Source organism: Aythya fuligula, chromosome Z (assembly GCF_009819795.1).
Source record: "Aythya fuligula isolate bAytFul2 chromosome Z, bAytFul2.pri, whole genome shotgun sequence".
NCBI lineage: Eukaryota > Metazoa > Chordata > Aves > Anseriformes > Anatidae > Aythya > Aythya fuligula.
Genome location: NC_045593.1, coordinates 2,365,377 through 2,392,489, shown reverse-complemented (window position 1 = coordinate 2,392,489; position 27,113 = coordinate 2,365,377). Strand labels below are relative to the sequence as shown.

Here is a 27,113-nt window from a genome sequence, read left to right as displayed (position 1 = left end):
AAAGCATCTGGGCTCACCAGTAGGAGGTGGTGGGTTTTGGAGGAGCTGGGTGGGCGCAGAGGAAGAGGAGCCCCGCAGGAAACATCTACAGCACTGGTGCGAGGAGGGGATGGAGAGGGGGAAAGCTGGGTGGGTAGGGATGGGCGAGGGAAAATGTGGGAGTCCTCTCGAGCTGGAGCAGAGATTCACAGCCAGGGGCCACGAGGAGAGGCCGGGAGAGCTGGATGGGAAAGTGCTCCTGGCAGGACAGGGAAGAAAGATGCTTTATTTTGCTTTTAAGGAGTTCACAAGTAGTTCTAAACCTGAGAAGAGCAGTCTTCCAGGGAATTAACTGATTTGTATATGGGGACTGGAACTGGAGGATAAATAACAATCCAAGGGGCATTTGAGGCTCTGAAACATCACCACAGTGAGCTCTGGCTTGGACACAGTGGAGAGCGACCCAGGCTTTTCTCAGGCTTTTAGCTGACTTTCCTTTCAAAAAAAGGTTTGTTTTCATGCAGCTATATAATACCTAAAGAAAGCCTGAAAGGTTTTGTTTTGTTCTTTCCCAGTCCTTTCAATACACTGTAACACCGCTCCCTGCCCCCAAAATCCTGCCTGAATTTTGTTTTAACTTCTAAATAGTGTTACATCTCTTTCTCCCTTGTTTTCCCAAAGGATTCATTAGAAATCTGAGAGGTCTTTCTTAGCGCTGCCATGAATTCTGCTGAGCATTTTCCTGAGGCCGGTTGTAGAGCAGCATTTAAGTTTAAAAAAGTTGTTAAAAGTAGCAGAAGTAAAAATAATAATAATAATAATAAATCCAGGTTACTAACGGTCCCAAATAAAAGTTCAGTTCCTCTTTGGTCAAGCAGCTATTTCTTCTGGCTTGGCTATTTCCACATCCTAATCCCCTTCCCCATTCTGCATGAGAGTTTTTAATAAAATAAAGGGAAGGAAGGAATTTCTCTCTAAAAAGTCGACATACCAAAGAAGAGGGACGTGCACACATCCCCGTTGGCGGAGGAGCCTACGGAGCATAGAAACTCAGCTCTTTGTAGCACTTCTGCTAACGTGGGATGCCACCAGCCCACGTCTGACAAAATAGGAGGCTGATATTTCCTGTAGCGCTCAAAACTTTATTCTTGACCAGAAGATGCTCCCCCCTTTCTGCTGCCTTTCCTCTGATGTTATGGAAATAGCAGGCGGCACAATAAATGGGACCAGAAGCTGTTAGCAGGCGAGTTTCCTGCCTGGAGGCAGCAGGTAAGCACATCCCCTCGTGTGTGTAGTGTGTATAAATAGCCGTGGGTGTAAATATATGTGCCCAGGGGCAGGAGAAACACTCATGGCAATACGAGGTCCCACAACGGGGGAATTCATCACTGCACGTGATGCCTGCGTGTCCCTTTCATGGCAAATAAAGGTTGTTTCTGAAGGGAGTTACGCAGTGTCACTGAGAGCTCCTTCCTACCCCTGCATCCCTCTTGTCCTTAGTTTTTTCTCTGTAGTTTACACTTTTAAATACCTTCTGGCTTTGCTCGTGTTTTTAGTTGGCTCCAGAAGCGGCGAGCACAGGGATTTGGGGCAGCCCAGGGAAGAGAAGGCTCTGCCACCTCCAGGATGCTGCTGCAGGTTTTAGCCTGGGTGAATAGGAGCAGCCTGGGTGCTGTGCAGTGCAGCATCTGCACGGAGAACCATGGGTGGGGAGGACAGAGGTGATGCTGAGGTCTCCCCAAGGGGCTCTAGAGAAGCCAGGAGGGGGCTGCCCAGCCCTTTGGCCATAGGATGCTGTCCTGGTGGCCATTTGTCCTGTGGCCAGGCAGGGTTATTCTCTTTTTTTTTTTTACCTGCTGGTACCACCATAGAGAAACTGCTCATTGTTGGGTTTCTATTTCTTTTCTTCTTCTCCTTTCTCCTCCTTTTATTTTTTTTTTCCCTCCTTAATTCCTGTAACGTATGAGCAGAGAAACCACTGAAGAATGATAAAGCTTCATTTCTTCCTGCTTTTGTGGTCCTCTTGATTATTTCACTTCTCATTGTATGTTCTCTGGAGGCGGCCCGTCCAAACGGAAAGAAAATCTGTGTGCTTATAGGAGCAGTTTGTTTCCTTTTGGCTGGGCAAAACAAGCAGATATCGCACCCGGCACCGACCGCGGCTGCTTGCAGGTCCTGGGGAGGGAGCCCCTGGTGCCCCATCACTCGCCCGTGGGTGGCATTATTGGTGAAAGATCAGGGGCTGCCCGTGCTAAAGCTTTGCCAGCCTTCCGCTTTGGGCTATCAATAGATAAAATATGAAAATCCTGAAGTTTGGCTCGCTGGGTAAGAATAGCGAGGTTTGGGGTCAGCAGCTGCCAGGACGTGACCTGAACCAGCAGCTTGAGAGCTGAGATGCCCTGTGCTGGTCTTTGCTGGTCACTTTGCAGTGATGATCTGTACCAAAGCCAGGTTTCAAAATTCAGGAGTGAAGCATAGATTTGTACTTACTATATTTTGAAGGAAAACACGGGCCCAGCATTGCTCCGGGTTCCCTGCTGCTGTGCTTCGGGGTGCATGGAGCACAGGAAGTAGTGGACGGGTGGCTTGTCCTTCCCAAAGAGATGATGTTTAAAAGTGTTAGGAAGAAACACAGTTTTTAATAAAACACCTAGGACTTCACCCTGTGTGAGGCCGTGCCAACTGAGCCCCTGCAGGTGCTGGGCTCAAAGAAACTCGGTCCCAGGGCCTGGCAGACACCGTGGAGCCAGGATCAGTGCCCTTGGCCTGCACTGGGGTCAGGATGGAGGCTGGGGTTGTAGGGCAGGACCCTCTGAAAGGCTCTGGAGAGCCACGTTGGGGCCAGGTGGGTGCTTGGGCACCAGCAGCAGGGTGTGTTTGTTGGATGTGGCCAACATGTTTAAAAAATAATAACAAAACCATCTCCTTGCGTGCAATTTTTCACCTGGAAAGCCGGTAGATTGATAGATTTTGTTCCCTGGATGGCCCAGGGAAGCTCAGGCTCCCCACGGGTCGATGTGTGCTAGGCACATCGCTCACTACCTGCCTCCCAGAGAGTGATCTGATCCCTCACCGATCAGTGTCAGCCCTCATTTCGGCCAGAGAGAGCAAGGCTGGGGGGGAAACACGACCACAATATCATTTTTTTCTGTTTTTTTTTTTTTTTTTTTTTTTGTGGTTGGCTTAACAATTAAAAGGCTGCACTGCACTTTGGTTTTTCCAGTCTGCTGCATCGCGTGACCCCTGTGACTCCGAGTTAAGCCTCATTATATAATGGCGGGGTGTTTTTTTGGAAAACCTCCATTTAATCCTTTCTGAGCAGAATTTGCTGTTTTTGTTTTCTTTCATATCGTTGCCTCGCTTCCCCCCGCCTACCCCTTCCCCGGCGCGCACACGCTGGAGGCGTCAGTCTGGGAGCAGGGTCCTTTCTTCCTTTCTTTTTTTTTTTTTTTTTTTTTTTCAAATCTGCAGAGAAAAATGGTTTATTTTCATTTGCTTGGGTTCCAGCGCCTTTCCCCGCCGGCGGGGGGAAGGACTACGTGATGTGCAGCAGGTATTTTGTGAATGGAGCACAACCCTGTGACTCCCCGCCGCTTGGCCGAAGGGGGAGGCAGGGGAAGGAGAGAGACAAAAAAAAAACCCCCAGTGACTCCATCTGACTCGCTCTGGCTGGAAAACTTTTTCAGCGCCGTGGTTCTTAAGCCAGGAGGAAGCTTTCTTCTGGCCCAAGAACAATAAAGGGGTCAGCAGCCTGATCCTCCCTCCTACACCCTCTTCCTTCCATTGTGAGGGGTATGTGCAAATATCCCAGGCTGCTGCTGCTGGGGCCTGAGGGACTTTGGCCGCACATGTGACATTAAAGAGAGGCTCTTGAGCAGCTCTGCGAGTGTAGCAATGCTCAGTTGGAAGGGGAAAAAAAAAAAAAAAGGGGGAAAAAAAAAGAGTGAAGTCTCTGGGGTGCTCTATTTCTGGTGTAGCAGTAGCCTGCTGGAGAAGACACTCGTGGGCATTTCTCACAGAGGGAAAAATCTGTCCCCTTACCACGTCCCAGCTTTGGGTTAGGTGCTCCTCCGTGGTGCCATCCACTCCATGAGCAGCCAAATCCCCACGGAGGGTCGTGTAGAGCCCTGGTGTCTCCCCAGCTCTCCCTCTGTGCCCCTGCTTGTCCAAAGTGGGGGAATTTCTGCTGCTCATACTGCACGCACACGTCCTGTGTGCTCGTGGGGTGTGCATCTCCAGCGAGGATGGGGGTACAGAAGGCACAGCAGCTTTCCTCGTGGTGCTTGCTGCAGGCATTGCCCAACATCTGCCAGCAGCTGGGTTCTCAAGCTGGCCCCTTTCAGGCCATGCATGCCCCATTCACAGACCACAAAGGTCTGAGCTGGTGTTCCTTGCACTAAAAGGTCTCGGGAGGAACGCTGGCAGGGCCTGACCCCAGCACTGCTCATCCTGGTGCTTTCTGTGGGTTTGGTGGTCATCACCAAAACCTTGCGGCCAGGTGGCCGGGCTGCTGTGCCTTCTGTGGGTTTGCTGGTGGGCTCATCAGACCCGAGGAGCACTCCTCTGTTTTTTTCCTCGTGCACAATGACCAGCCAACAGCACGTGCGACCTCCTCTCGCCGCGCTCACGCTCGCCAGACCTTGGCACCGCGCACGCCGCGTGAATCACGGCGGTGGTGCTGCAGTTCCTGTCCTTATCATCTCCTCTCCCGTGTCGATAACGCCTCGCTGGCGATGGCCAGGATTTCCTCACGCTGCAGAGCTTCCCTGGAGATCAGCCCTGAGCGCGGGAGGAAGCCGCCGGCAGGAGGTTGCACCTCGGAGCTGAGGATGGGGCGGCCAGCTTCAAACCTACGTGCGGCACGACATGGTCCCGAGAGCCCCACGGTCACTGTGAGCCCACACGAAGCCCAGCCCGGTGGCAGAGAGCTGTCGGAGATCACAGTACTGGCAAGGGAGGTGGGGGGAGTTTCACCACATCTTGTCTGATTTCTATTTGGAGGGCATGGTGGGACACTCGTGGCCAAGAATTAATGCAAGGTCTCCTACCTGCCCCCATGGGTTGCAACCACACGCACTGCAAGGGGCCTTTATTTGAGTGGAAAAGTGTCTTTGGTTCAATCTATAAATGCTTGGACAGACAGATTTGTTATCTAAACTCGTTTTTTTACAAATTCCCATGAGTTTTTCTTCACATGCTGTGAGTTCTTCCTTCAGCCTTGGAGCTGTACTGGTGTTCTCTGGGTATAGGAGCTGCTTTCTGGCCCTCTACATCCAGCATCGAACATTTTGGTTGTGTTTCCAGGCAGCACAAGTAATGAATGATAACGGAATGGGCGACTCTGACCTTTGTGGAGAGCAGGCGAACTGTGACAGATTTACAAGACACAGCTCTTTTGACACTTTTCTTCATCTATGAGAGGAAATTGTGCATGATTGACCATAGCCAGTGAGGCCAGGGAGGTATTTCACAAGGAGCTCTACTTTAATTTATTCTGCCAGCCCTAACTTCTGAGGGTCGCAGGCTTCAGGAAGGGCCAGTGTGGCAGCCCATGGCTGTGCCCTTCTGGGAGGTCTGAGGTCCAGCCTGGTGCAAGGTTGGGCAAAAAGAGGGTTTTTTGGCAGTGCAGAAGAAGATTGAAGATCTGGTGCTCATCCAGAGTCTTTTAAAATTTGGGTAGGGTCATAGCAGCTCCTTTCACAAGTGCTTTTCCAAAATTACTTGATTATTTAGTGCCATTGATAAGCCTAGCACAAGCAAATCTTGCCCTGAGTGCTCTGTGAAGAGCTGGCTGTTGATGATTAGATGGAGGCACAGCAGAGGATGGCCAGGAGGGAGCTGGATGGGGAAGGGGAAGGGAGAGGAGTCAGACTCAGTGATGCTCCATACATCTCCTGTCAAGTCTGGGCAAGCTGCTGCTTCTTGATGAGAGCAGTCCTCTTTCTGGGGAAACCAGCAGCAAATCTTTCATCTTCTGTGTCCAAGTTTCCTCATCTCCTCTTCAATCTTCAGTGTCCTTCTGTGCTGCCTGTTTGGGGTGGCTGCCTCCATGCAGGAGGGCTTTCTCCCTGCCAGAACTGCACGCCGGCCCTAGCAAGCAGAGATGCAATTGAAAAAGGGCGTAAAAGCTCACGAGAAAGACAAAAGGAATCAAGCAGCAGTCTGGGGGACTTTAGGGAGCCCTTTAGGGAGCCGCGTACAGTAGGAGCAGCCATCAGCCTCCTCTTACGTGCGCCTCGTCTCACGGGCTGGGATCGCTTCCCCCGTGGAAACCATCAGGAATTTCCGTTATTTCCTTTCCTGAGGCTTTGTTTGGGTGGGGATTTCTGGAAGGTATTTCACAGGCAGGTATAATTAAAGGAAGGCATACCCTGCCCGCGGGCTAGACGAGGCTGCTTTAAAGCCAGCCCCTAGCGTGGTGGCAAAACAGAAATGGTTTGGTGCCCGGTCTGGTGGAGGGGAAAGGGGGAGCCAACAAGCCCAAAATCATCCGAGTTAAACGTGGCTAAGGCCCTTATCCAGCAAATCCTTGAAATATGTGCTTAATTTTAAGTCCCACCGACTTCAAGCTGTTTACTCTTGTGCTTAACTTTAAGCATGTGCCTAAGTGCTTTGCTGGCCGAGGGCCAAGGCAAACAAGCAGACTTGGGAGCGGGTTCGGGTAAAGTAGATGCTCTGCTGGGCTGGTGGACCATGGAGGTGGTCAGGAGAGAATGGGGTGCTGCGCCTTCCCTGGACAGCCAGAGCTCTGGCAGGATGGGGATGATGGAAGAGGATGGTACCGAAAGCAGCACACCCGCCTTTTGGGGAAAACCAGTACAATTTGGCCTCTAAACAGCTATCGTGATGGCAGTGTCTCCGTATTTCATTTTTTCTGAAGGTGTTAGCCTCACAGGTAGTCTGATGCATTCCATAAACACAGCCTTGGAAAGGCTATACATTTTTTTTCCTCTTAATTGAGAGAAAGAAGCATTCTAGTGGAGTGAAAGAGCCTTGATTTTATCATCAGGAGAGGAAGCAAGGCAGATACATGACCCAGCTAATAAATCTTGGTAGGAATTTGCATGGCTGCATTAACACTTACAACGAAAAGGACTCCTGTATTAGTGCAAGCTTTTATAATGGTTTTATCTTCTTCTTTCCTGTTCCAAGTTAATTCCTGAAAGCCTTGTTTTAATCCCCCTTTTGCTCATCCAGCCTGGACTTCTGAGAACGGCAAAGGTTTTTTCATTATTTTTAATCTACGCATGGCGGTGATTAAAGCCAATAGCTGCGGCCGTGGCGTGCATGAAAATGAAAAGCCAGCATCAGAAAACAAGCTCTGCTTTTTTGAAAGCACCACTACCAGGGGTTAAGGGAAATCTGCAGCTGGAACAAATATAGCGCTCGTCTAACTTCCTCAATAACTCTGCTCGGGGAGCGCACAGTTGCCAGACGAAGGAAGCGTGGTTAGCCATCGAGTCTTTGAATGCAGCTCCATTTCCCCCTCAAACCCATGGAATTTATATTAACCTCCAGCTTTTCTTAGCTGGTGGGAATTTTTTTTTTAATTATTTTTATTTTTTTTTAATTAATTTATTATTATTTTTTCCTGCACTTGAGGAAGAGCCTCCTCGCTGTTGCCTCCTGGGTTTGCTGGAGGCTGCGCTCCTCGTGCGGCGCTCTGCCTGGCGAAAGGCCACGGATCCTAAGTGAATATTTTCGGCGTTGATAAGGAGAGGGAGGATGAGGCTGCCAAGTGCGGAGACGCAGGCACCCATGCAGATATCAGACGAGCTGATATGAGGGGGAGCAGTCTGTAACCATGCCGGGCTCTGCCTCCCCAGCAGAGGTGTGGGCAGGAGGGACCCCCTGCTCCTCCTCTACCTGGGCACGGCGGGCAGAGAGGTGTATGGAGGCAAGGATGTCTAAAACCAGTTTGAATACAGTACTTAATAACATAATTTAAGGTCTTACAGCCCTCTGTGAGCTGTCTCAGAGCTCTACAACTTTTGGAGCTGAGCCCCTGCATTGCCCACCCCACGTGCACAATCCTGCCAGCAAGAAGGGCTCGTACACCCAAGGAAAAGAGCTAAAAACACCCTGGCAAGGAGGGGTGGCATGCTTTGTTGGCCATGCTTTGTTGCTGGTTGCTGGTTCTTCTTTGTCCCCACTCGGTTCTGATGAAATCCAGCCTGGAGGCACTTGGTCTGATGCGAAATGAATTGAATGGGTTTCACCCAGGTCCTGACAGCCACCACAAAATACTCACAGTGCGTGTTTTTAGTGGCAGAAAGGCTGATCTTTGGTGCCTTGAGCTTTCCTTGTATCTGTGGAGTTGTCATGGTTCATCCTTTGCACGTTCATCCTTTGTAAGACATGGGAGAGCAGATGCTGCTGTCTTGCTTCCTGTCCTCTAGTGGATTTCAGATAAGAAGCCATTTTTTAGGATTTTTTTTTTTTGGTGGAAATGCCAGATCCATTTACAAATGTCACATTTGGAGACTGCTACGAAGCAGCTACAAGCTTGCTTTACCTACTTGTACTGGTTTTATTGCTCAAGGTAGGCTGTGGCTCCCAGAGGTCTGCAAAGCACCAGTTAAAAACCACCTGTGTAATTAATAAATGAGGTGGCATAACTGATACTCAAATGCAATAACGTTTTCTGTACTTGTCCCTATATTTAGACCCAATACAGCAGGAGGAATTGGAGGGCTTGATGTGTAGAGGGAAGATCCTGCATGGGAGCAGAGTCAAGAAACATATTCTACTGCCCAAGTCCGAAGTACCAGTAGGTTAGCAGAGGGTCGGGGCAAAGGAGTGGGACTTTTCAAATGGATGAATGATTTTTTTATAGGATTAAATTGGTATTAACACACCGGGGTATGTTCTGAGCTAAGGTGGCAGCGACATGGGGCCCTCACTTGTTCCCACAGAGCTGCACTAAGCAGAGACCTGGGAATGGAGAAAAACCATCTCTTTGTGGTATAGTCCCAGGGAAAATGTGTTGGCTGTGCCTTGGGAATAGGAGTCTGAAAACAGGAATATCTATTGTGTGAAAATGTTTCAAGGACAATGCGAGGGCCCTGAAGAAGGAAAGGACGCTGACATTCTGCACAGCTTGCTTCAGCCAGAGAGGTGCCGTCTTGGAGCCTGGGAGAAGGGCTTGGCCTGGTGGACCAAAAGGGGCTGACACCGTCGTGACCCCATTGAAGCTGATAGTGAAATTCCCCTCGGCTTCGGTGTCAGAGTGCGGGGATCACAGCGACAGGGATGACGGAGAGACAAGACACCTCTCGGAGGCCACCTGCCTCCCCTCGCCGGGTATCAGAGCAGAGAAATGCGTGGTGAGAGCTGGTGCATTTGGGTCGCCTCCAAAGGGAAGCGAAAGTCTCACCGTGTTGAAAGGAAGGAGCAGCCACCTATTGTCTGTCAGGGTTTGAAGTTATCAGTCTGCAATCGAGGGCCTTCACTGCTGCTGGACTGTCCCAGTGAGTGTGCCTGAGCACCGGCTGAAACTCTGGTCCGCCAAGTTGGGTGGATTTCCAGGGAGTTGGTGCTGGGGGATTGCGTGTTTTTGACGTCCGTTTGTGCAATCTTTTGTTAATAATAAGGGTGAAATGAAAATATACTTGGGTACAACCCTTCCTTCTTCTGAGGGTGATGCCGAGGTGAGCACACGGAGTAGAAGCTGCTTTTCCCAGAGGGTGTTGTACCAAAAAATAGCTGGTGGATCACCAAAAGTCCACCAGGGAGGCCCTCCTCGTGCCACCAGCCCCGTGATGGGGGTGATCACCATGCCGAGGAGGCAGGATCAGCACGCCTGCATCTACAGACCGGGGGCTGTAGGCTTTGAAGGGGCAAGAGACGACGAAAAACAGATTTGGGAATGTGAGGAACACAGAGGAGAAGTATACTTGAAAGAAATGCACGGTCCCAGAGGGACCGAAATATCTGAAGTTACAAATATCCCCATGGCAACGTCACAACATCTTAAGTCCCAGCTCCAGCAATTCCTCTCTCACCCCCAAATTAGCAGCCGCCAAGCAAAGTGTAGGAAAGGCTTTTCCAAGCAGCGCGGCCCTTTCTCGGGGTAAATTTGGGTGAGCTGGGAGCCAGTCCGTGCCCCGAGCTCTCCAACCTGCAGCAGAGCAGCTTCGTGCCCGTCACCCAGCGCGACCTGGAGCCTGATGGCCAGCGGTGTACCCCCAGGGGAAGGCAGCAGGATGGGGGCAAGTTGAACCCGTCACCCCTGAGACCATCGGGCAGTGCCAAATTTGATGCTGCAGTGTTTGCACAGCGTGAGCTGAGCTGACCACAAGGCAAATACCAGGGCCCACGTGATGCGGGCAGCATTTATCCCCGATAATGGCTGAAAGAGGCTCTGTTTTCCAGGGGGAAGCAAACCCAGGTCACCAACGCTGTTTATTTTGATGTCGATTATTTAAGTATTGTGCATCTAAGGACTCCAAGCAGTGCTGTGGTTGTATCTGTATTTACTGGATAAATGTATTTATTTACGGATGGGACGCTTTACTGCTGACAGCAAGGTTTGTTTTTAAGCATGACCGGGCTAGAGGAAATACATACAAATAAACAATAAACCTAAACAACACTAAAATAACATCAGTTAAAACAATTAAAGTTACTTCCACTCGTGAAGTATTGTTCCCATTTTGCTTTAACATGGGAAAAACTCCGTTTCCTAAGTCAGATTGTGACTGATTTTGGGTTTGCGGATTCTGGTAACAAAGGGGATTTCTTTTGTCTGTTATTTATACTCTTCCTATGGCACCGTGTGTCTGTGTCGGTGTGTCTGGAGCACCCAGCATCAATGCTTCCAGCGTGCACCCCGCTCCACGGCTCCTGCTGCTGCCCCTGCATGGTGGTGTCGGTGGGGACTGTGTGTCTGCGGATCCTCCGAGGAGACTTTGTGCAGAATTTCGAAGTTTTTATATATAATTCTCCCAGTTTTTCATATATAATTCTCCAAATTATACCTAATTCAGGAGGTATAGGGCTGAGAGTTTAAAACACAGCCCGGAAAAACTTGCTGTCAGTCAGCAGATGGCACTGAGGTAGGTTCGATGTGCATTTCACTGGAGGTACTTTGCCTAATTATTCTCATGCTTTAATTGCATTTGCATCCTTCACCTCACATGGGCAGCTTGATGCCGGGCTGTTCCTGCCCTTCTCTGTGTCTTTGGTTTTATCCCAGGGCTGGTTGCAGTGGGAGGAAGCTGCCCCCAAGTATTTAATGCCAGGGTCTGTGCTATCATCTGCCTAGTGGGTGTCCTCTCTGCCAGGAGCTGATAGCAAACGCTGGGGAAAAGTGGTGGGAAGAGATGAGTCGAAGTGATGCTTCTTCAGATCTGGGACTGCGTGTGTGTGGAGTCTGTAATTCATTAAAACGCCCACGGTTTTGGGAGAGGGGCCATATAAACTGTTGTTAACACTCAGCAAATGGGATTACAGGAGTCTGCACCCTTGGGGCAATGTGGGAGGGCAGAGCCCTGTAGGAAATTGGCCCGGCGCTTTTAATGATAACCAAGGAAGGAGTGGTGTTTAGCTGTGGCCATCGTGTTGGCCATCACAGTCCTTGCTCATCTCTATCCCCACCCTTTCCTTGGGGTAAGAGTCTCCTCCGAGGTGCTCGCCACCGAACCGTGCTGCAGCTCCACGTCCAGCCTTTGCTGGCAATGAGCACTTAATGGCACGCTCCCTGAAGATGCAGCTAATCAAGAAATCCTCCAAACCGGGACATCTCCCAAGAAACAACTTCCTATGCCTGCCATTCAATAGGCGTGTTGCGCCATGCCATGATTCATCGGGCGAGCACGTCCTATTCCCGAGGCCCCGCCGAGCATCCCTCCTCCGCCGCCGCTGCGGGGCTCAGTGGTGGCAAAGCCCAAGGAGCTGTGCTGGAAACACAGGCACCTCTGCCAACCCATAGCTGAATTTAGACTGAAAAGGCATCCTCGGAGGTGACCAGAAGCCACTTGTGCTGTGCCGTGTGTGCTGCGTGGTGGGAGAGCCACTACAGCACAGGGCTGTGACAACTGAGCCGCCTTTTGCCTTGGGCTTGGAGCATGGAAATCGTGGCACTTTCTATCCACTTGGCTTTGAGTCCTGATAAAAAAGGAGCACTGATTGATTCCTCGTTCAGAAGCAGCTAATACTGTGAGCACCTTCCAGGAAAAATGAATAGTTTGCAATTTGAAGGAACAGATTTATCACTTAAATTTTAATGGAGAGGAAATCATTTACAGGCCCCTTCCTGCCATTGTTTGGTATTCTTCCATGGCTTCCAAATCAGGTCAAGGCTTTGGGTTGTGCCACAGCTCTCTTCTTTCAAGAGGCAGAAAATTCCCCTCGGGTCAGCGGAGAGGGGATGGCAGGACACTTTTGTGGGAATTCCTGGAAGGGGAAGAGGTACCGGCAAGTGGTCTCTCAGCAGCTTGCTTTGCTCAGAGTGCCCCTGGTGCCGAGAAATGCTGGCCCCAGAGGTGATGGGGACATCTCTGGTGGGAGATGTCCCCGTGCTGCTCATCCCACACGGGCACTGCCTGGGCCAAGCTTTTCAACCTGACCCTTTCCAGGCCTGCAGCGAACAACCCGTCATATAGGTGGATGGAAACCTTACCAGGGTATGTTATGAGTTTCTGGGCTGTTTTTTCTGTGGATCATTTCTGGAGCTGCAATATTTGTTTAGCTTTTGCCCCTGCCTTCAGCCACAGTATTTCTGTCGCCTCTGTTGCAGAGGCAGTGTCTTCAGTGCTGCCATAAACCCAGCCCTGCCCGTCACTTCCCAGCGCCTCCGAAAATAAATCCCACCCTGAACTTTGGGTGTAATAAAACGGAGCAAAGCTCCCGGCGTCTGCTGGCGGCCTAACAACCTGTTTGTTCAGCTCAGGCCTTCTGCCACCATTTGCTTAAGATAAGCAGGGGTGGAGATGTTTCTTGGGGCCACAGAGGCTTTTGAGATAAAGCTCGTGTGGACCGATACTACGATACGGCCAGATCATTTCTTTTACTTCTCCTATCACCCCAGCCTCGGTTGTTTCCATCTGTCCCACTGCTTTTCTCAGTCTGCTTGCTCTGGGTTTCCCTTTTGGGTCACCTTTGCCTGCCTGACTGTATCGGGGCTGTGAGCATCTTGTTCAGCATCTTGTTCAGCGGCTGCAGCAGAGGCTGATGGTGTGGGGAGTGGTGAAGAAGGGCACAGTGTGGGGTGAGGTTTGGCAGCTGAGGGTCAGGCTGCGTTAAGCAGACGTCAGCAGAATAGAGACGAAACAATGAACACCAGACTCTCATATGCCTGTATATTTTTACTAAGCCTTTGTGGAATGCCCTTGAACTTGGCCTTGTGATTTGCGGTGGGGTTTGCCATCATCCATAAAAAGAGACAGAGCTGCTGCCTTCCTCAAACTTCTTCAGTTGGCGATGGTGCATAAGGGGCATGAGAAAAACAGCACAAAAGCTCCATCCCAGAGAAGGGTCACTCCAAAAACTCCCTGTTTCCCTGCATTTCACTGGCTGTGCCCCTCTTCCTTGTGTTCCTCCCAGCACCCAGCAGAGATGTCCTGCTCTGCTGCCTGCTTGCAGCAGTCGAGGTAAAGGACAGCTTTCCCTTGGCACCTGCTAGCTGCCCAGGTGACAGTCACCTAAGGTTGCCAGACACCACCACCTCTTCTCCAAGAGCTGCTTTCCGAAAAACATCTGAAAAATAGTGTGCACATCAGAGCTTTATCTCTAGGGGACTGGCCAGAGAGCGGGCTGGTCCTTCTCTCACAGAGCTGCTGGCCTTTCTTGTAGCAGTGTGCATGTTTGTAATTTAACTTTGACATACGCGTACATACATTAGAAGTCCCGTGGGCTTCTCAGGTTCTGCTCCAAGTTTACCACCATGTAAACCGCAGAGCGCTTTGCTCCAAGATTGAAAATGACCTCTATTAGCAGTGCTTCCGAAGACCATGGAGTCCTTGTTCTTTGCTTTTCCCACACCTCTCGCTTCCAGAACCAGCAGCACTGAAATGTTGTTTGTTATGTTCTCAAGCCACCTGTGAATAAATATCAAAATAAAACCGCTGTGGGAGAGAGACCAAATGCGATTTTACTGCCCACAGACAAGTTGCAAACCCGCGTGTGAAATCCGTGGGCACCTCGGCTCACTGCTGGCTGCTGGCTCGGGCAGGAGCGAGGAGCATCCCTCTGGTGTCCTTCTTGTAGACCCATTGCAGGGCAGAGGGTGGTCCTCTGCCTGGTGAAGCATATCCCTTTGGTTCTGCTCTGGGATTTCAGCTTCGTAAAGAGCCAAAAACGGAAGAGCTGCGTTTCAGATCCACGTTGTCCTCAGTGAATCAGCTCTGCTAAAGGTACTTCCAGCGCCGTGCTGCGTGACCTGTGGTGGGGAGCAGCCTCCAGACAAATCAAAGAGCCATGTCATAAATGCATTTACTGTGCCCTTGGGACTCTGTCCCGCACCCACCCACCCAGCGCCCTCAACTTGGCCGGGCACTCCGCCCTTCTTGGGAGTTGCTGATATTTCCTTTTACATCAGCCTGCTGCACAAAAAAAAAAAAAAAAAGTCGACTTTTCTCCCTTCCAAATTTAGCTTTGCTTAGGCACCGAAATAGACAAAGAGTAGGGACTAGTGACGTTTTTTTTTCCAAAACATTGTCTGATGGCTCGGACTAAGGAAGGGAACCGCTCGGCCGGAGAAGGGAGATGCTTGCTTCTCCGAGCGGGGACGCCGCGTTCTGCTTGGGCACAGGCAGGGCCAGACGTGCTCCTCGGGCTAGGAGACACGTTCCTGTGCCATTAACCCGTCTCTCACACCCGGGCTGTCTGTTCTGGGGGACAGAGGGCTGAGGAGGAGCAGCAGCGTGCTGCGAGGAGGCCACGCAGCAGTGCATGGCTCTGCTGATGGTTTCTGGTTGGAATGGGCAGGACTCGAGCTCCCGACACTTAATGAAGGCTTTGCTCGTAGGAAATCGGTACTTTGGGTGCTCGTGCTCTGCGGAGATGGTTTCGTTTTTCAGGGTAATTGTATTTGCACATGTGTTTGCAGCGTGGCTTAAATTCTTCAAAATACCCCAAGCTTTAGCCTGCTGTGGTAGTACAGCATTTGGAAATGGTCTCACTGAGTATTGTGCTAATTTTAGCCTCGTTTCCTAAACTCGTACAGCTGATGCGATTGGGCTGTGTGCGTCTGCTCCCTCCCTTCCTTTTCCCATTAGCTTTGGTACCCACAGGCCAATTGCAAGCAAATTTTTGGAGGACCAGATCTCGGGGAGGTTAAGCTCCTCCTGTGCAATTGGTGAACGAGAAGCAACCAAATAGGTGACAAGGCCTCAGATTGCCATCCCAGTAGTGAAATGGGTTCAATATAATTTCAAGCTGCTTGACATGAGAGATCTCCAGGCTCATTTCAGTGGTGTCTGGGCTCTTTTTAGTGGTGCCCATGGCCAGGCCCAGAGGCCCTGGGCCCGTAGTGGAGCCCCAGCAGCTCCCTCTGCCCACCAGGCCTCATGTCTGTGTGGGGGCTCCTCGGGGATGTCTCTGTTCTTCTGTGGTGCCACAGAGAATTAACCAGAAGGTGTTTGGCTGTAGGAAAAGCACAGTCAAACCCGGTTAAACAAATGATTATCCCACCACAGCCCAGGCAGAGCAGGCCTCTCTCACTGTTCCCAGCCTACTCCTCCTTAGCCAAGGCTGGGCTGAGGCAAGGTGTAGGGAGCGTGAGGAGAGCTCTTTATGGTGTGGGGTGATTTTCTCTGGAAGAGTAGATGTGAAAAGGAAAGTTAAAAGGGAAGCCACCTGCCAAAAAAAACACCTCAACCCTGCTGGCAAAGCAAGGCTGAAATGGGGGCAGGCTAGCCAGCAGCAGTACTTAACCCAGGGGCTCGGTGACTTCTGCATTGCCTCAAATCTCAAAGGGTGACGACCTCCAGAGTGGCACACACAGACAGAGGAGCTGTGGGTGTGCTGCAGCAGCTGTGGGGTGCCTTTCTCCAGGCTGGATGGTCAGGAGAAGCCCTGCTGCTCTCAGACTTTTTGCCATCCACAGCAACCTTTCTCCTCTGTTACATCTTCCACCAGCAAATCACAAAATACTGTTGTACCCGTAACCACTACTAAAATTAACTGTAATTTTTAAGGCTATCTGTGCACGGAGAGGGACTTTTTTTGCAGGCAGTGTTGTCATGCCAATGTGATAAAGCTGCTGCTCGATGACAGCCGATCCCGCCCAGCCCTTGCCCTTACCTTACTGCTCCCCGTGGCCCCTCGCGCAGGCTCCAGCTCAAACAGTGAGATAGATTGCCGTGGAAATAAAAGGACTGACTTTTACAAGGCTTTTATTGCCAGCCTGGGAAGTACAATGCTACATAAATAATAATCATTATGGCTATGACAGCTCCGTAGTCCCTGGGAAATAAGTAACACTTTGCACTCGCGTAGTGCCTTTTGACCAGGAGCCTCGAATCCCTTTGCTGGTATCCATGAAGCCTCGATGCCCGTAGCAGGGTGGTAAATACAGCACCCCTCTCACCAGACAAACATCCCAAGTCTGAGCCAGGCAACCTGGCACCTTCAGTGGAGAGAGGAAGAGTAGAAATGGAGAAGAAAGTGTTGGTCGGGTTTGAGGTATTGTCCTGGTTTGTGTTTCGTAAGGGTTTGCAGATAGGAGCATTTTCTTGAATCAGCCTCATGCGCTGGGCACACAGCTCTGTCTCACTCTGAGCACCTACATATCGATGCCTCCTGTATCTTGGAATTGATGGTTGCTTTTCCCTCTGTGTTACAGGGTTACCATCCATTGCCTCATGAAGCTGAAATCGCACACACCAAAAAGCTCTTCAGAAGGAGGAGAAACGACCGGAGGTAGGTGAAACCTCTCTTTAATGTTTTTTTTTAGCCTTCACTTCTTCATTGCACATTTCCTCCCACTGTCTCATGGCGTGTCTTTGAACAACATTGCTGTTTAGCAGCTGTTACTATTGAATTAATGCAAAAACTGATAGTGGAGCACTAATGTCCTGAAAATGCTGTCTGTCTGTCCCTCCAGTTTGTCTTTGAAATCTGGGGTATGTCCTGTATTGCTCCAGACCTCCTCTTCCCCTTAAGTATTCTAGCATAGCCAGATCCCTCCACTTTCATTAGAAGAGGCAGCTGGCAAGACATTATCTATAAAGGCTTTGAGTCCCTGCAACTTGCTTCCTCTCTTTCCATTGAAAAGCAAAATTTGCTGACTTTCAGGGTTTGCTGCAAAATGGGTTGAGAGGGGTTTGCAGCAAGCCTCGGATGCCGTTCTGTGTGAGCGAGGGGATGTGCTAAATAGGCAGGCAGCTGAGTTCCTGTGGCATTGGTGGTTTCAATCCACTGAGTTAATTTAATTGGACAAATTGTATATTTAATTGTGTAAATTGCATATTTAATTATGTGAGGGCATCTCGAGTCCTTGATAGGAATCGTGACTATGGTTAAATGTGAAAATTAGCCAGGAGTGAGGGAATCAGTTGCACATGCAGCTTTTTTCTTCTGCTGTGGCAGAGATGACACAGCCAGGGCAGTAAAGCATTTCTAAAACCAGGAGCTTGCAGGGTTGGTGTTATTGAACAAGAGCAGGAGTGGCCAGTGGTTCATCATAGCCTGAGTTGCAATGCCTCGTTGGGGCCTCATTTTGGGGGGAAGTCTTGCAGAGACTGCAATGGCAGACAGGATATGTCCCCAAATCTCCAGGACAATGACTCAGAGCCATCACTCCTCAACTTGCTCACAGCCCGCAAGGAGCCATGATGCAGTTAACTCTGTGCTTGAGTTGTTTTCCATTTTACAGAGCAACTGATAAAAGCTTGCTCAGACAGCCCAGAAACTGTCTGTGGGCAGTGAGCAAGTCTTACAAAGGGTCCTCCTGTGCAAGCCCCGGGCCTCCAGCAAAACTCTGTTTTCCCATTCAATGTGTCATTTCTGCAATCCGGATGGTTATGGCGTAGCATTTCATCATCACCCTCTGTCTGGTTTTGCTTGCTCTCATGTCACCGAGGGCTTTACAGTTTCTTCAGTTTAAGTAAAGCAGTCTTGCAGGGATAAATAGAACTGAGTGACAGAGGTGAGGGGAGTTTGAGTAATCCCTTACGGTGCTGGTGTGCTGCTGCTGTGATCTGGCAGCCGCAAGCCAGGAGGAAAACCAGACTAGGCTGTGGCCAGCAGTCACTGGGGCTCCCTCCTTTTTTCACTATACACAGTTTAAAAGACAGTTTTTGTGATTTAGGGGGGGGAAAAAAAAAATAAAAAATCTTGTTTGTGCTGGGTTGCAGCCTTGTGATCACAGAAAGGGGATTAAAGCCAAGCTGAAGTCTGCTGATGTTGCAAGAGGGAGCTGGGTGGGCTTCATCGCTGCGCTGTGCTGCAGCCCCGAGCATCCCAGAAATGGCAGCAGACCCTGGGGCTCACTGCTCCCAGCCTGACTTGCCAGCCCAAAGCATGTCCTTCTTCAGTGCCAGAGGAGCTCAGATCTCCCTGCTGGAAGGGGCAAAAGCTGCAGAGCAAAGGGGTCTTGTGCCTGAAGCTCCACGCTGATGCCTGGCAGGGCTGCAAAATGCAAACCGTAGCATTACGGTGCATTGTGCTGCAAAATGCAACCTGCAGCCCTCCTGCAGGTGGGTGTCTGCATCCCACGAGCCCAGCCCTTGCCACAAGCTGTGTGCAGCCCAAAAGGTGCCCTCTGGCTCAGACAGCCCTGCATCCTCCCAGCCGGAGGGTGGAGATGGGTCTCACACTGTGTTGAGCCAGAGCTGCAGCTGGTGTAAATGTCCACAGCCAGTCCACTGCAGAGGTGTGGGGATCACACCAGGTGTATTTCTTCTCTTTCAGTTCAGATTACCACGATAAACAGAAGTGTTTAGAGCAGCGCTGCCCTCCCTGTAGATGGCAAGGAGTGACAGCAACAGGAACTGCCTTGGGCTGGTGCTGGGAGGTATGGGGCAAGGAGCAGCCCAGGGCAAATAGCTGAGCACGAGGGTTTGCAGGGGACTGGGGTGATGTCCCAGGAGGAGCTCTGGATTAGGGCAAAACCCAAGAATCTAGTTAAAAGCCTTCAGTCTGGGTGAGTATGGCAGAACGCAGGAGGAGATGTGGGTCTGCTTCAGCCCTAAGTAGTCGTGAATGAAATAAAATGGAAAGGGCAGAGAATATACAGAGCTGTCCAGGTCCCCCTAAACACTGCCATCCTTGTTAGTGCTGCCTGTCAAAGCTTAGAAAGAAAGGCATGCTTATTTTAACTAGCCAGGAAAGCTAGGAAGCATGGGTAGAGGGAGCTGGAGCAAAACAACAGTCTCTTAAATAATTATTTAAGCCAAAAAGGCAAATTGTAAAGACAAAAACCCCACACGGTTCAGTGTTGGGGGGTGTGAACGAACAGCGTTAAGCACCTGGGGTCCTCTTGTGCATTTGGGGTAGGAGGGGATTTCGTCTGCCTGGACTTCTGGTGCCACTTGAGGTGCCCCTGGAGAGCACTCGCTCCTTAAAACTGATTCCTAGCAGTAAGTGAGATCTCAGAATGGTTATTTTATGTGAAAAACATTGTAGAAATAAGGGAAAAAAAAAAAAAAAGGAATGGGAAAAAAAGTCCTGCTGGATGAAACTGTTTTGCAGCTTAAATGCCAGACTGTATTGGAGCACAAATTGGTTACAAAGCTGTTCACACTTTATTGCAGTGCTATTATCTTAATATCCCAGGCATCGTGCTGCTGGAGAAAGGCTTCATTTCATTGCTGGTGGAGCTGCACAGGTGGTATGAATATCCCTCTGCTCCGTGGATGGTGGAGGAGAGGTTTTATGGCCAGTGAAACAGCTGGGAGTTATGGGCTTTTGTTGTAAACGTCGTCTGGATGCGGAGAGACACAGAATTGCAAAACCAAGGCACGGCTGCTCTGCCAGAGCCACCCATGTCCAGCTTTCGAGCTTCATTGATGAGCTGTGAAAAACATGTCGTGCCCATTGGTGTGCGTGATGCTGACGGGCTTCTGTAAAACAGAGACAGACAGCGAAATCGTCTTGTTCACAGGCAGCGAAATCCAGGAGGGGCCAGGCCTGAGGCCAGCGAAGCACCTTTTGTTTCTCATGTGCAATGACGCTCGTGTCCGGCCACGTTATAAATAGGGCAAGTCCCCGCTTCCTTCCCGTCACCTTTCCTCAGGAAATGCGGTCACCGCGCGGCGCAGGAATGTGCCTCACCTACCGCAGGTCCCCGCGGTGCACCTTGCGTGCCCCGGGCAGCCCCTGGGGATGAGCAAGCCCCTGCAGGGCTCCACATCTTCACCACTGCTGCCCAGTTCTCCCCAGCACCGTGGCATCGTGGTGCACAGCCAGATGTGGCTCCTGGGTAGCACATCTGGATGTCCCAGGTACCACTGCCTGGGTGAGAGCTGAGCACAGCAGCTTTCCAAAACCTTTTGTCAGCAGAGTTTCTGATAAAACAAGGATTTCAAATTATAGGTGATTATTCCCATTAGACTTTTTATTTTTTATTTTTAAAAAAAGCTTTTCTAACTCAGTCTTAGGAAGGGCTGCATTTATGCCCTTGGCTGTGCAGATGCGGCCGCAGCTCTCTCTTTGCATGTACAACGCTTTCACGTTACAGGAGTCCTCTTTCCACGGGATGCAAGCTTCATTTTCTGCGTAAAATAGAAAGAGTGGATTAAAGGTGTTGAAACAGGCTTCGACTGACACAGTTTAGGAGCACTGGCTCTGGTCTGTTTGACACATTTTCGGTAACAGCGATCAGAGTCAGCCACATCTGGTGCGGGACTTGATTGCGTGAGGTCTCGTAAAAGCATGCAGGAGGTGGCAAGGAGCTTGTAAGCAGGGAAGCAGACCAGGAACTGCTCTCCCCACCTTTCGTGGCAGAAATCCCACCCCCAGTGTTTTCTCCATCAGTTCGGACACACGAGGTGCAAGTGTCACCTTCTGTGTGGGATGGGAGCCATGGGGGGCACCACTGCTTAATGGGATCGTTGGAGGAGCACAGCGGGGACAAGGTTTTTGTGGGTGTCCGTGTGAGCAAGTGCTGAGTACCAATGAGGTTTTACTGTCCCAGGTACTAACCCACTGCTTACTACCACAAGACCCACCTTTCCTAGACAACACTAGTGGCAATTTGCTTTGACATCCCGTAGGACTGAGATATGGAGCCCAACAAACCCATTTCTCAAGTCCTCTCCTCTGTCCCATCTCTGCACAGGGTTCCTCTGGTCTCTGTGGCCTCCTAGGACGATGTGTTTGGGGATGGAGGTCCAGCTGGCCAAAAACCATGGCCCTGAGGCTCATTCACACAAGTCTGTGTTACGCTGCTTGGGCCAGTGTTAAGGGAGTGGTACAAAACCTTGCTCAGGATACAGAGGAATATGTGGGTTTCTGGGGGTTCCTCTCAAAGCAGGGTTGAGACAGGTGAGTTTGTACCTGCTTCTGGGTCTTCTGGTGCTGAAATTGTTCTGTCACCTAAGGAAGGGGACCATTTTTTCAGAGGACCAGGAAAAAGACTGCTGGGGAACTCTTAAAACGTTTGCACCGTTGTAATTACATTGGTTCACTCGCATCTTGTTCGATTCAAAGGTCAGATCGGGCTGATTTCCTTAGCGAAAGGAAATCCTCATGTGTGCGTAGATGCTGGCAGGTATCTCACAGGGCTTTTGGTGGTCGGTCTAGAGGGTAGGACAGAGAATTACAGAGGGGGACACAGCCCTGTGGCCTGGAGAGGATGGTGTGAAAGCCTCGGGGTTAATCAGTCTCCTATTGCCAAAAGGCATCCAAATTCCTGTTTTCAGTATAAATGTGGATCCTTTGTGCTTACATACAGCACAGGAGTGTCTCAGGGCTTTGGGATGACCACAGTGAGGGGCTGATGTGCAGGAACCAGCCCTGGAGTCCTTGGAGGACTGTCACCCGCAGCAGTGGCTTCTCCCCTTGGATTCAGGAGCATTTCTGCCATCCTTCAGGAAGCCCTCCTGTGTGGGTAAGGAGCTGGAGCAGAGCCTCAGCCCCTTCTGGCTGATACACGAAGCAAAGGGGTAGGAGTTCTCCCCACCAGCATGCCCCAAATACCTCTTGCTTTGATAACAGGATTACAGAAATGTCCCCAAGTTTTCTCCTGCACTGTCCCAGTTTGCTTCCTACCGCTAACTTGGCTTTCCACTTAAATGATCAGAAAAAAAAAAAAAACAGTCTGCCTTCTTTTTCTTTCCTTTTTTTTTTTTTTTTTTTGGTGGTGGTGGTGTTTTTGTTTTTAATGAGATTCGGAGCTGGGGGAGGCAGAAATATCCTCCTTTCCCCGGAGAGCCGCGGGTGGCTGTCAGGGACAGTTTCCTCTTCCTGCAGCACGAGGGTTGTGTAAGCGCCGCTCACCCCTCCTGCTCGCGCCCACGCCGAAATCGGGGTCAGCTGGGGTGACTGCAGCAGGGCGGGCAGCCCGGCCCTGCCTCTTCGCTCAGGGTCCCCAGCCCCGTGGCACCAAGCCGGGTCTCCTCCGAGGCCACCGCTTCGCTGAGGGACATCCCCAGGGCTCGGCCATGTGGCCGGGGTCTCGTGTTGGGGCGAGCGTGGCCCTACGTGGGGACAGCCCAAAGGACGGTCACGGCGGGCTCGGGGCCAGGCAGGGAGCGTCCCAGATCCGCTGGCGGCTCCGCCGAGGAGCGTAGGCAAGCTGTGATATATTTCTTTTCCCATTATATTTGATTTTACAGACCCTCGGGGACTCTCAACCACCTACGGTGATTAGTTCAACTGATTAAGCTGCTTTTCCTCTTGTGGCAAACTCCCTTTGTGAAGGGTTTTCAATAGCCACACTGCCCGGGACATTGTTCCTGTACAATTTCCTTTCAAAACACCATAAAGGGCACTCCACCACTTTACCCTGCAATAAAATATTACAGGAATCAGCTCTGCCCAGCCCAGTCCTGCAAGGGCAAAACCTCCCCGTGTGGGGAGGAGGTATACGGTGGGATGAGGGTAGCAGGGCTGCACAGTGCTGGAGCCTTCCACAGGGGGGATTTAAGGTAAGGAGAGGTAAAGCAGAAGTTTTCTGGTTGATTTTTTGTTGCTGTTTGTTCATACGAGGGGTCACCTAGGGAAGCAAACAACAGACTTCAAGCTCAGAGAAGGAAACGCTGCCTCGCACATCTCTGGTTGTGCAGCCTGGGCAGGCAGGCTGGAGAGGATGTGGATGCTCTCGAGGTACCCAGGGTACGTGGCGTAGGGGCTGTTCCTGCTGGGGACACACATTGCCATGGAAAGCAGGCAGCCATCTAATAAAAACTGGAAATCAGGGGAAGATCTGCCTTGATTGCCACCGAGGGGGTAACCGGAGTGAGGAACCAGATGGGGTTGCAGTGCACAAGGCCCTCCCATGTTTGTAGTTACCCCAACACCTTGCCTTCTCGCCAGGCTGCCAAACAGGTTCATATAAAGACTGGGTGTCACTGGGACCTGCTCAGCCCCTCTGCTGCTCCTCGGGCAAGGCAGTGATGGAGCAGGACGGAGATGCTATCAGGAGGAGCCAAGCAGGAGCCCCTTCCTCCTGGCAGAGCCACACTGGCGAGACACGCTGGCAGTGCCCGGCCCCGCTGCCCTTCCTTCCAGGCATCAAGGAGAAGGCTCTGCCAGGGGTCACGGCGCTGGCACCCCTCTCCCAGGAGGAGGGAGCTGAGAACAAAGACCTCACCGGGCTCCCCATTGAAGGAGCGGCCCCTGGATGATCAAAAAGCCAGCTCGTGACGACCCGCGGGCATCCGCTGCGGGTGACTCAGCCTCGGGTGGAGCTGCAGCTTCTCACCAAGAGGGACCTCGTGGGGATGAGCTCTCGAGGTGGTTTGGCTCCTGCAGGGAGAGCTCTGGGCTCAGTAAATGGGACTGTGGTGGTCCAACAGCATCCCTGTGCAGCAATCCCAGCAGAAGGTCACACAGCTCTGCAGAAGCCACCTGAAGATCAACTGAGCTTGTATCTAGCATCGCTCCTGGACTGGCTCATCTAAGAGCCACTTGCCTGGACCAGCACTGCCCCCAGAGCAGCATGCATGGGGTTTTTCCATCACCCAAGTGGTGTGTTTAAAGCAGCAGCAGCAGCATTGAGTGGAGCAGTTGGTGTTTAGCATGGGCTGGGAAGTTTGCTTTGACTGTGCATTGGTCTGCATGGGGTGGCAGGGGGTTTCCACCCAGCCCCGAGGCACCCCGAAGGCAGATGGTGCAGCTGCAGTCCTGCTGGAAAACGTGCCCTGCAAGGCAATGCCACATCTACAGCTCCTTCCCCAGTGGTAACAACGACTGCAAGGGGTTTGCACTTCACACAACTCAGGGAAAATGCATCCCTGTAAATGTTGGAGCAGTCTGTGGGCTCAAAAGTAGCTTGAAGAGTAAAACAAAAAACAAAAAACATTTGTGAGTTCAAGAGGACACACTCGACATGAGCAGGGCTGGGAGATTCATATATATGCTTCATCATCCCTGTGTGCCTAGCCAAAGGCACGGTACAAAAGGGTTAAAAGATACTCATCTAAGCAAATTTAATCCTTTCCTTTCATTGTTCCTTCTTTTTAATGCCAGGAGGCAGTGGCAGGAGAGAGACGGGTGCGTTTCCCAGCTGCAGGGTTGCCACCTCTCTATTGAGAGCGGCTTTGTCATTACATAAAAACTGTACAACACAAGATTTCTTATTCTCTTTTTTTTTTTTATGATCTTGGCGACTGACGTGACCCCTGTCCTGCAGACTAAATTTAACGTGAATTGCCAAGCTGCCAGTAGACTTCGTGGCATCAGGAGGCTTTTGCAGGTTGTTTTTCTCCATCTCTGCAGCTGGTTGAAAGACTTACATGCCACTGACAGAACATTTCACTGTTATGAAAGCTCAACAGCAATGTAATGGCCTGCTGGATAAGCTCAAGGTTTTATGATGTTACTTCCTAGGAAGCAAAATAATTGCTACAGCCAAAAATCCAGGAGAATTTCAGTGGGTGTCTGAGGTGGAGGGACGCCTGCTTTCATCAAAACTTCGTATTTTTAAGTATATTTCTCCCACGTGGCAGCAGGGGCTGGGCTGGTGGACGGTAAATTGTTGACCCTGATAGCTCTTCCCTCTGTCCTTTTCTGCTGCTGCCTGTTCTGTAGAGCATTAGGGGATGGTGAGCAGGAGCTCGTGGTGGCAGTACCGCCGGGGAGGAGGTTAGCAAAGAGACTGCTCTTGTCTCCAAGGCCCTGGGGAGGACATGGGAGGCCTCATTTCAGTTCCCACCTCTACCAAAAACACCTGGGATTCATCTCTGTGATCGCAGCTGTGATTTCAGATGCCAAAGCATGTCGTGAAATCCATGCAAGGAGCTGGCAGACGCCAGTCCTTGTGAAACCTGCATGGAGAGAAGGGAGGATCCTGGGCCCAAGCGGGAACGTCCAAAGGTGGCAGTCGCAAGGGCCTGGAGAGCCCTGAGGAGCGTCACGCTGAGAGGCCTTCTCGCCCCTAGAAATGAAAAATGAGCCTGGCCATCTTGCTAGAGCAGGTTTCCTTGCTTTATTTTACCTTCCCACGTTGACCAGAGCCAAGGAAGTCTGACAAACAAAGAGCCGTGGGAGGAGCTGAACCAAGCCACCTCACGCTGGAGGAAGCGCTGGGTCGGGGATTTGTTTCTGTTCTCCCTTCAGCAAGAACAAAGGCCTGAGACTGAGCATCCCATGGAGGAGAAACCTCTTCTTACCAGTTAGCACCTTCTCCCAGAGTGTTTCTTCTCCTCTGGTGGGCAACTGTTCATGAATTGGGGGTGTCCTAAGGCAGGGGATGGTCTGCAAAGAGGTGGTGGCATCTCAGGTCAGGCACCACAGGGACACTTCTGGCACTTGCATTTCAGACAACGTGGGAGCTCCCCAAACCCTTGTGGTCAGGTTCATTGAGCTCTTGGACCCTCAGGTCTGCCTAAGCTCTGGTGTGAATGTGTGCGTGCTTGGATTTGGGCCTAAATGTCAAGAAAAAATACACACACGCAGGGGTGTCATGGGTGCTCCAAATCATGGGAGGATCAGGAATGGGCCCTAGTATAGTATGGCTTGTCGTTGTGCATGTGAATATTAAATCTATTGTCCAGTTTGTGTTTAAAGGACAATGCTGCCTTATTTTACATGAAAATCTGCTGTCCTGCATTCCTGTCTGGTTCTGACTTCCCATACATCAGCCCCTTATCCGCTATTTCATCCCTTATACAAAGATGCTTCCCCCTCTTGCCCAACCTCCTTATTTGTCACTTTTTACTCAGAGATACATACAAAACTTCATTGTTTTAGCACCTTGTCTTACAAAATGTTTTCTCGGTGGGATTTTACCAAGCAAAAACCTCCACACTTGTCTTCCCAAGCGCCATATCAGCTGGGATCGCGCTGGCACATCCTCTCCAGACAGGTAGTTTTTGTGCTGGGAATATCGATATAATCAGTAAGAAAAGCCCCAGGCATCACTCAGGAGCGTGCCGTGCCGGGTATTTATTTGAGAACTCTTTGCAACAAGCTGGCAGCCCGTGTCCATGTGCTTTTCACGCCGTCATTAAAGTTGCACTATTTCCAGAGCCGCTCCCATGCTGTTCTATTCATGGCCAGTGCGAGTGCATGTTTCACAAACAAAAATAGTCCCAGGAATGCCACTCACCATGGATTTTAAGATTGCAAGCTATTTTGGGTGAATGTGAAGGTGAACGTGTGTTATGGATGATATTAACGTGTCGTTTTTAATGCTGGGAGGTTTTGGAAAAGCCTCCGAAAGCCCGTTCTCAGAGGTCAGCAGTACAAATCTCTCCTGCTGGGAGAGTGAATAGAAATGAGTTCATAATTGCAGAGTATAGAACTGGCGCGTTTGCTTTTTCACTGTTTTAATTGAGGTTTTCAGAAAGGAAGAGAGCTTAAAACAATAGAGAAATGTCTTTTGTTCTTACAGGGCCATTTATTGAGGGGTTTGCAGTGAGTGGAGAGGATGTTTATTAACGAAAGCAACAATATCAAGGCGTTATTTTAGTGCAGAATCGCTGTTCCTCGCTGGAACAAAACGAAATGTTTCAGATGAACTTGCTGAAAACCGGCGTCGAGCGAAGTGATTTGCAGTGCTTTTACTGCAGATAGTTTTGGAACTG

General features: G+C 50.6%; 1 protein-coding gene across 5 annotated transcripts in view; it reads left to right on the top strand.

The window, feature by feature from the left end:
* CTIF (cap binding complex dependent translation initiation factor) overlaps positions 1 to 27,113 on the top strand; it is a 119,868-nt gene that overhangs the window by 51,347 nt on the left and 41,408 nt on the right. For all 5 annotated transcript variants that reach the window (XM_032206247.1, XM_032206248.1, XM_032206246.1 and 2 more), the window contains one exon: positions 16,766 to 16,842. In XM_032206247.1, the coding sequence (XP_032062138.1) occupies positions 16,766 to 16,842 (77 nt within the window). The remainder of the gene's footprint in view (positions 1 to 16,765; positions 16,843 to 27,113) is intronic.